The following is a 9,457-nucleotide window of genomic DNA, read 5'->3' on the forward strand; positions in this document are numbered from 1 at the left end:
AAGGATAATAGCTTATTTTCTGAGCTTCCTTGCAATTTCCTAAACCCTAGTAAGATATTTATTTGTTCTACCAAAGGCAAGCTGAAAAGCTTGCTGTCATTTGTGACAGCTTAACATTTTCTTCTTTGAAAAATAGCTTCCTAAAAAGTGTCTGTGACATTAAGGGTAGGAAATGAAGCACAAATCACACCAGTATGATTTCATATCTTTTTTTGTAAAAAATAAATGTTTATTTCAAGTATGAAAAGTAATGCTTAAACATTATCCCAAAATTGTGTTTAGCATAACAAGTATAAAACAAGACTTCTGACAAAAAGTTTACAAGTACAAAATACTTAAGAATATTCTTTGACATTCACAGTGAGGATTTTGAAAAATAAGTTTTGCCAGTAACCTTTAGAAATAAAAATACATGTACAGTCCCAGATAAAATAAACGGTCCATATCCCAAGGAGAGGCTTCCTCGAATGGTCAGTTAACATTTCAAAATAAGACCTATGTTAAAAATTCCCTTTAAATGACAAATTGGGTTAGTCATGATGAAATTCAACACTTACAGTGTCACTGATGTATAGCATCATTTCTTACATTTTGCTATTCAAAAATAAGGTTCTCACATGTTAATTAAATAATTTCAATGGTATACACAACCCAAGGGGTAGCTAAAACCTTGAGTAGTCCCAGGTTGTCTGAAGGAAGAAATGCCAGAAATTTTCCAGGGCCAACTCCAAAATAAGCAGATGAATTAAAGTCTCAAAATTACTTTAAGGGGCTACTACCAAGGCTTCTGCTTCTCTTCTCCATGTACATCTTTTTGTAGGTCTGAAACATTGCTTTTGAATCCTTTACTGCATTTTGTCCTGTGTCAAAGCCATCTGCACTGAAACTTCTTTTGAAGACTCTTGAATTAGCCAAAACATTATTGTCTAAGGAAACAGAAATATTATTGACTTTATTACCCTTCTGGTGAGCAGGCAAAATGAGGGGGGTGCATGTGTCCTTCTCTGGAATAAACACAGCAAAAATTAACCCAAAACATTCTTGTCTAAGGAGACAGAAACACTGACTTCCTTCATTCACCTTCTGACTGACAACTAGTCAATATATAATCAATCTTAGCAAGGAAACATGCCTTCTTCTTTGGAATGGACACCAGATCTTGATGCTACCTGCCCAACCACTTAGGCTTTCCCTCTAGAACTATACCCCTGCCCTGCTCTGGCACCTGTTTTCTACTCTTGTCCTCATCTTTGCTGCCCAGGACTGTTCTGCTCCTCCTGAATTTACTCGTAATAAAATCTCAACCAACTGTAAACTCATGAATGTGAGTTTCTTAGCAGTTCTCTGAACCAGTAGAACAAAGAGAGCACAGCTGGTTCTGGTGAGCAGGTGGGGGCTTTTTGAGTGCTGGTTGTTGAGGTCCAGATACACTAAGAGGCCCAGCTTTCCTGTTTCTGTTTCTTTATGTGCCACTACTTCAGAACACCCACGTCTCAAGCCTGCTGTAGCCTCTCCCACAGGGGTGGCAGTATGGTTTCAATGTTTCCTTCCTGAGCCATCTCAATTTCTTTTCTGCTCTCAGCACTGCTGATGACTGGGATGGGTCTGTCTCAATGGAGCTTTCCATCCTCTTCTACCTAAACCAACCGAGATGGATTCCCCAGCCTGCTTCTCCACTGGGTGCCCTGGTTTGGTTTCTGCTTATGGCTTGGGCTACCTCAGCCTCATGCTACTAAAAAGCTTTCAGCGTATGTTCACCTCCAGACTCCAAACATGCTTCACTGCCTTCACAAAGTGATCTTCTCTCTCCTGATTGATAGGACCAATCTCCAGGTCCATCTCACCTATTTTTGACTTAGTGTGTCAACGTTAGAAGAGGTTTTTCGATCTTTAGGTCTCTCACTCATTCCCCACTGATTAAGAGTACATTTCCTCTTCCTTTCATTCAATTTAACTTTTCTCCTACCTGCACCTTCAGAGCACAAGTCTCAGCTTCTTCCCACCTGCATATGTGCATGTCTAAAGCCCTTGACCCTTTCACACTTCCTCTTTATAAAAATAAACCCCACTTCATTTCCACGTCAACTGTAAACCCTCAACTTTGCAGGTTCATGCAACCAAAAGTAATATTGAAAACTCCAGAACCCCAGTCTATAGGTTTAATTAATTAAATCAGACACTAAAAGCTTTACATTTTCTAATTAGGTCCTCAACCCATATCCCTCATCTACAAGAATCAATTTACTCAAAACACCCATCTCTCATCACCAAAATAGCTCAACTCCTAAGTGAACTTTGAAGAGAGGGGGCCTGCTTCAAGTACCTATTCGTCATCCAGTCAAGTCACCTTTCTCAGTGATCTCTACACTCACTGATAAGGGGGAGCATGCTTCTCTACCCTGTTTCAGTAAATAGATATGACTTAACATACAATTCACCCAAAGTCAGGGTTGGCCACCTATGGCCTATAGCTCAACCCAGCCTGTGGCCAGTGTCGGCTAAGTTCCCTCGAAGCAGTCCATATTCATGTGTTGTGTGGCTAACATTTCACCTCAATTCCAGGACTGAGTGTTGAGTCTTTACCACTTGCAAAGCAAAACGCTTTGCTGTCTAGACTGACAAAGAAAAGCCATGTGACACCCTAAACTACCCCACTGTGGTATTTTTGAAAAGAAAACATCTTCCCCTCCACAGGGAGAAGATGGGAGCCCAGCATCAGACATACAAACATCAAATCATCAAAAAAATATACAAGGGCCAAAACCAGACTTCACCTTGGTTCAGAACAGAACCCAGCTTACGACAGAGTACCATGTAAGACAAAAACTTAAATGGATGGCTTTACCTAGATCTTCGTTGGCTTCCGGCATCCTTTTCTCCTCAGTTACACATTTTAACCAGTCTTCTTTTGTGCTTTTTATTCCTGAAACTATGTAAATATTCATTTTCAGATCTCTAAATATTGCTATATACATTTCTTTAGTACTGCTATGAATGAAAATCATGTCAGCCTAAGATAATCATTAGAAGGCATTAGAACTACTCACATAGAACTAAAAAGGGCTGGAAGATGCTCTGACGTGTGAATACCATACAATTTGAAACACGACCTGTTTTAAAGGTTTCTCTTCACTATGCGATTAGCTGTGTTTCTCCCATGTGGACGGAACATCATACATGGAGGGGCCAGTGGCCTACATGGACTTGCCTTCAACTTACTCCACCTCAATGCTGCCCATGCATTCCTACACTTAAGACCGGACTTAAAGTATCTAGTTGTTAAGGTCCAAGGAAATTCACCAAGATGTTACAGACATTTTAATGCTGTTTATATCTGACCACAAGTTGCTATGCTGTGCTGTCCAACAAAGTGCTCCATGCATGCTGCAGGGTCATGCCCCTCCAGCACATGAATGCACTGGAGTGATGGTTCCCATAGTTGTCTTGGCCTCTCAGCATAACGGCTTAAATGAAGCCACTATCTCAAAATGTTTCCTTAGGGAACAGATATTTAGCTGTCCATTCCCTCTTTGCTTCCTGCACTGCAGTGAGAATTCGCTAAGACTACTGCGTTTACCATCTGGGCTTGGGGACTTGACACTGGTCAGCTGCCCCACATCATGAGCAGATTAGGCCACTTCCAGGACCCTATGGTAACAGATTCAACAAGCCAAACCATTTCCATAGTTATGAATAGGTTTCACTAACCATCATTTCATGTCTCCCCTGTATTTAGATCCAAACTTTCCATATATGGGGGCTTTGAAATTGTGGCAAGACAAAATCAAAGCCATTCACATACACAGGTAATTTTCTCTAACTCAGCACCAATTCTTTATGCAACATGGGCTTCTTGGTACAATGTCACCTTTGAATGTGAGATAGTCACATGGTTCCTAGCTACTCCCACTGGCAGCAGTGCCACCCAACAGGCACGCAGACACCAGGTATACCATCAAAACACCCATACCGCACCTTGCATGGGCGCCTGCTCCTTCCGGGGACAAGGCTTTAGGTCCTTTTGGTCTTCCGTGGAGCTGGCATTCTTCATCATGGTCTCAGGGCAGAGCTTAAATTCCAGCATGCTTCGATTTTCTGAGGTCTCTTTCCCAGACAAAAAGCTCTTATGTTTACTTTCTGATCTCTTAGGTTTATTTTCTGATCTCTCTCTATCTCTCCCAAGCTTCCTGGGTGAACTATCCAGTTTTGTGAGACAGATGCTCTCCCGTTCTGTGCACTTAAAGGCAACTCGGTTCAGGTACCGCTTACGTTGATCCTTTGTGTGGGAAGACATTGGGCCTAACACACCTTCAATGTTCACACCACTGTTCTTGTCTACTTTGGTTTTATCAATCCACATTTTATCAGATGGCTTCCCACCAACTGCTCCTTTAATACTTTTCAAATTGTGTGTTTTAGACTCTTCAGAATGGTGGATTTTGAGGTTTTTACTAAGGTTGGTGCACACTTCTTTAGAGGTCTGCCCGCCGCCACTGCCATGTCTCATGCTTGACTTCCCAGAGCTCCCTACTCGCAATGCAAGCTTACTGGACCGCATGATTTGATAATCCCGAGACCTACTTTTCACATACTTTTTCTTTGACACTTTCACACCCATTGCTTCTTTATGCTTTTGCTTTTGGATACATTCTGCTGTTACAAGCCTACTCTTTTTAGAGGCACTCTCTGTAGAGCTTGAGATCTTCATGTTCGATACTGCCTTCTCTTTAACACTGGCTCTCTCGCTGGACAAAGACAAAGGATGACCTAATTTCAATGTGCCACTTGTCACATTTTTACTCTGCTCGTGCTCATATTTCTTTCTCTTTATCACTGAATCAAGTATGCTACCTTCATCTAACTTCCTTTTGTCCTGATGTTTCTGGCTAGAGCTGCCAGCTTTTAACTTCAATGTCCTGTCCTCCAGTGACACTTGCTGTGCTGTTGTCTTCCTATGTGGCTCTTTATTTGTCAAGCCCCCACCCTTTGCTTGTGAGTTGGGTGCCATGTGTTTCTTCTGCAGTTTCTCCTGAGATTTTGTCACTTTATTACTGGAGTGGAAGGTGACCTCGTGAAACACTAATTTTCTGCTTTTGTGACTTTTCGAGGAATCCTTTTTTCTATCACTTTTCGAGTGGCCTGATAACGTGTGTTCTGTCTTTACTAAGTTGTTATGCTTTGCTTTGGCTTTCTGTTTTATAGCCTTGCTCTTTTCTATTTCAGAAAGATCATTTTTCCTCTCTGGAAGGGAGAGAGAAATCTGAGCTTTATCTGGAGGATCATTAGCTTCAACAGGGCCAGGTTGGTCAGAGGTTTTATCTTCTGGCTTACAGCCACTGGTCTCCAAAGGAGAACACTGAGTTTTGTCTTTTTCTTCCTCTGAAATCGAGTTCTTGATAGAATGGCACTTGCACTGGGGAATTCCTTTGTAAACCACAGCAAGCCACCCCAGCGCACAGCAGCGCACATCGTCTTTCTCAGGGTCCACTATTACACAATCAGAACTGTCTCCATCTCCACTGTGGGCTGGTAGTAGAGTCTGGCCTCCTTCCTTGGAAACAGTCATCTCTTTTTGAGGTTCTGTGGCTTTTTTTGCTTCTTGAGGCTGCTCATCCTGCTCAGGAAATAATTCTCTCATTTGTTCTGAACTTAAAACTGTAATTTGTATTTGGTCTGCTAAGTCTTTGGAGTCACAAGAAATATTCTCACATGTTTGATCTTTCGAGACTTCACCCTTTTTTACTTTGGGTACAGAACCCTCACATGAATTCACAGCTTCAATACCAAAGGGAAACTCTATTAGAAGTTCTGACAGCTGGTCGTGTAGGTATGAGACAGAGGTGTTCTCATTGATAATCCCACTGCCCATTGGATCCTGGGCAGTGCCACTGCAGGACGAGGCCATCTCCTGTGGGCACACACCCTGCTGCGGAGCAGCTGAGGGACACATGCAGTCACCAGTTCCTTCATCAGCGATGTGCCCTAAACTGCCTTGCTTTAGAATTCCACTGTTTGTTTCACTATTCTTTAATGAAGATGACTCAGGAGGATGGGATGATTTGGCCTCATCTGTTATTTCAAGTGAAATACCTGTGTTCCGCTCATAATTATCCTTCTGAGAACCAAAGTCTTTTTTCTCAATGATGTCATCACCTAGTTCTTTTTGTTGTCTGCCACTAACCACTTGGTGAGTAGATAGGAGTTTCTGTGGCTCAACCTTTTGCAGAGGGGGCATGCAGAACATCTTTGCGATTTGGGAATTGTATGATACATCGCCTTCCACAAGAGAACAAATGCTGTCTATCTGCAAGACACCCCCACCCCTTGACTCAAGGGAGGGAAGCATACTAGTCACTGGGTAATGGCTGTCCAGTTCTGCTTTTATGTACTCCCGCTCATCTGGACTAGGTGTTTCTTCTAAAGTAACACTTGCTGACCCAGTTTGCTTTTCGTTCAGAATCAATGGGGAAATCCTGGAGCATGTTATAGTACTAGTTATGGAGTCACTAACTTTCAAAGAAGCAACATCTTGTCTATCTTCTGCCAACTGGTTTTGTAAGCTACAAACGCTGCCTTCCTTAATAACAGGATACACCATTTCAGGTAAGGCCCCAGGTGTCATTTCTTTGTCAGGCAGTGTTTTGACATCTGACAGAATTAAGGGTGACACTACAGCAATCTGAAGCTCTGTGCCCTTTGTGACAGTTGCACTTGCTGACTCACAGTTCTGTACTACTGTCGACAAGGCTGTTTCTGTCAAGTTGTTAACCATCCTAGTCTCAGAATTTCCAACAACTGGCAATGGACTCTTATCACAGATTTCCACAGCCTTTGACATTCCATTGGCTGTTCTGTGTGTCTTCAAGTCATTATGCTGTTTCTCTTCTGTGGATTCTGGAGGCTGTTTTTTCCACAGAGAAAGACATGTTGCTAGCAATTCCATGGGACACTGACCTTCATTTTGAGAAGACATTCCGGTTGCTGAGGATTTATGCTGATGAGAAAGGGAATTGTCTGAAATCTTATTTATGCTACAAGAACTTGGAGTTGCCATAGATTTCAGATTCCGTTGATTATCAATGACTTGGGTATTTGGAGTCATTTCAGTATTACGTAGATTAGTATCCTGAAGCGTTTTACCAGAATCTTTTAGTAATTTCTCCTGAGTTTTATTTCCAGCTTCAAGTAAACTTACAATAAGAGGATGTTTATTTCGATAATCTCCAACAGATTCCTCAAACGATGGAGAAAGAGGAATAGAAGTGGCTTCGAAATTTGTTGGTGTGCTTTGTTCAATACTGACAGAGCTTCCTGGTGAAAACTGGCTATTACTTGATGTTGATGGGGTGATTGGAACAGTTGCCATCTTTAAGGAAATCAAACTTTGCAAGTCATGAAACTGGGCTGGTGCCGGCAATTTTTCCACACTGACAGAATTGACAATAACTTTGTTAAACTTTTTGCAACTGGTGTTGGAATTCAAGGTATGATGTGATCTACTATTTTGTTGTGTAGATTCCATTACAATTGGTGGTTTATCCTGCACCTCTGTAGCAACTTGAGTTACCTGTGGTACAGACTGATTTCTGACAGCTTTTTTTACAGTTAATTCTGAATGTTGAGCTGTTGAGCTGTAAGGGGGATTATTTGTTTTAATACAACCTGCTGCCATCAGAAGGTCTTTATTAATTTTAATTTTCCTAGCCAGTTCTGAAAATTTCTTTTTTATTTCTACTAATGTTTTAATATCTCTCACTAGCTTTTCCTTTGTGGCACTTGTATCCAGCACTTGAGATGAAGGTTGGCTGCAAGAATCCACCCTTTTCTCTTGATTATTTTGAGTAAGATCCTGGATACCAGGTGCAGAAGCTCTAACACGTTCACCAAAAGGCTGGCTGGCATTAGTATTTACTTCCAAATTACAGAAATTTCCAAGCATGCTGGCATTTTCATTAACACTCTGCCACTGCTGTTGAAAACCCCTGCAGAAGTCTTTCCTCAGTTCAGGTAAGTGTGTTTCCTGGCTCTGAGGCACGTCTATGGGAAAGTGTTTAACCACATGCTGAGGACTTTGCATAGGCTGGCCCGTGAAACTGCATTCGTAAGGAGGAGGGGGTCTTTTGTTAGCTTGAGTTGCTGCATACGGGTATGACAGTGCAGGCCCCATTGGCTTTGGCTCACAAGTCAGTGCAGAATTTGGAGGATGACTATTTTTAACTTGCAATGATGTTGATGGCATAGGGTTTTGTTTCTGATGATTAGGCTCTTGCAAACAGCTTTGTGGTGAATAACTGTATTGATGTGGAAGTGGTCTGTGATCTGGGTAAGTCAACTCGCTGGCTGCCTGCTGTTGGGCCCAATTACCCTGGGGCGGTAAAGATGGGTTAAGTCTTGGATTTCCTTGGTATGTAACAGGAAATCTTACAGAGTTAGAAGGTGACATTTGAAGCTGCACAGAGTAGTTGTCAGAGGTGACGTACTGATTCTGCAGTGTAGGCAAACTGAGGGTCCCGGTTCCAAAGCCAGTTTGATGCGTCACTGCAGTGCCCGTGTGGGAGAGCATAGAATTCCTGGCTGTTGAGTTTAACCAGGTATTTTGTGTCAGTCCTGGGGACATTTGGAAACTGTGATCAAGTTGTCTGGATCCTTTAATATTTGCATACGTTATTCTTGCTACTGAAGTTTGTGAGGTCATCAGTGTCTCACTATGAGTATCAGAAAGAGGCATCTGTTGAGGAGTCTTGTAATTTCTGATGTTGACCTGTGGCTGTGGAACTGGATTTGAATTACTGAGAAACACACAGACATCTTGGGTACTTCCAGGATGGTTCAACGAACTTTGAGGTGTTGTGTTTAATGTGGTTCTTAAAGCTTGCTCCAAAAAAGACGACTGTTTCTTAGGATACAAAGGTCGCAAGGTGGCACGCCCTGGTTTTGTATTCCAACTCATTGTCAACAGGAAATAGCAGCACTGTGTTAACAGTTTTTCTGGATGTCAGGAATCTGTAAGAAAGAAAGATCTTATGTTTAAGCAAAAAGTTGATCTGTATGGATAGAAAATTGGTTTACTTCAACAGCAAAACTGTCTATGCTTATTATAAATCCTGTTAACTCATCATAGTAGACAAAATCTCACCTTTAATGTGGGCAGGAGGAAAAGTGAAAGAGGTGGCAAAAATAAAAATGGCAAACAATAAGATTTCTGGGGTGTTTAAGAGGATTCATTTTACACAATGCAATTAGTATTTTATTTTTAATATTTAAGTAGTCATTACTTTCTGCTAACTCTGCTAATTATAGAAAAAAATCAAATATAAGTGGAAAAAAAAAAGAGAAGGGCCTTCATTGTTCAATCCCAGGATCAAATTCCCAGAAATAGTACCTTATTTTTCATCAAATTTCTCTACTTAACACTAGTGATACAAAAATAAAACCTCATTTTTGTAATCAAATGGAA

At 41.5% G+C, this 9,457-nt stretch overlaps 1 protein-coding gene across 1 annotated transcript; it reads right to left on the reverse strand.

Moving 5' to 3' along the window:
• Positions 1–211: 211 nt before the first annotated feature.
• Positions 212–8,950, reverse strand: KIAA1551 (KIAA1551 ortholog). Its single transcript, XM_012720629.1, has 3 exons — positions 3,976–8,950; positions 2,846–2,929; positions 212–926 (listed from the first exon to the last, which is right to left on the reverse strand). Exons 1-3 carry the CDS (start codon positions 8,948–8,950, stop codon positions 760–762), a joined length of 5,226 nt encoding a protein of 1,741 aa, XP_012576083.1. The 3' UTR covers positions 212–759.
• Between the last annotated feature and the right edge of the window lie 507 nt (positions 8,951–9,457).

Source organism: Condylura cristata, unplaced genomic scaffold (genome assembly GCF_000260355.1).
Source record: "Condylura cristata isolate star-nosed mole 26May11 unplaced genomic scaffold, ConCri1.0 scaffold00004, whole genome shotgun sequence".
Lineage (NCBI taxonomy): Eukaryota > Metazoa > Chordata > Mammalia > Eulipotyphla > Talpidae > Condylura > Condylura cristata.

Excerpts from the sequence above, each read along its gene's own strand:
- KIAA1551 (XM_012720629.1), bottom strand. The coding sequence starts at position 8,950 with ATGAGTTGGAATACAAAACCAGGGCGTGCCACCTTGCGACCTTTGTAT. Across the intron at positions 2,930-3,975 it reads GGAGCAGGCGCCCATGCAAG|TTTCAGGAATAAAAAGCACA; the intron begins GTGCGGTATGGG and ends ATATTTACATAG. Across the intron at positions 927-2,845 it reads GGAAGCCAACGAAGATCTAG|ACAATAATGTTTTGGCTAAT; the intron begins GTAAAGCCATCC and ends CTGTTTCCTTAG.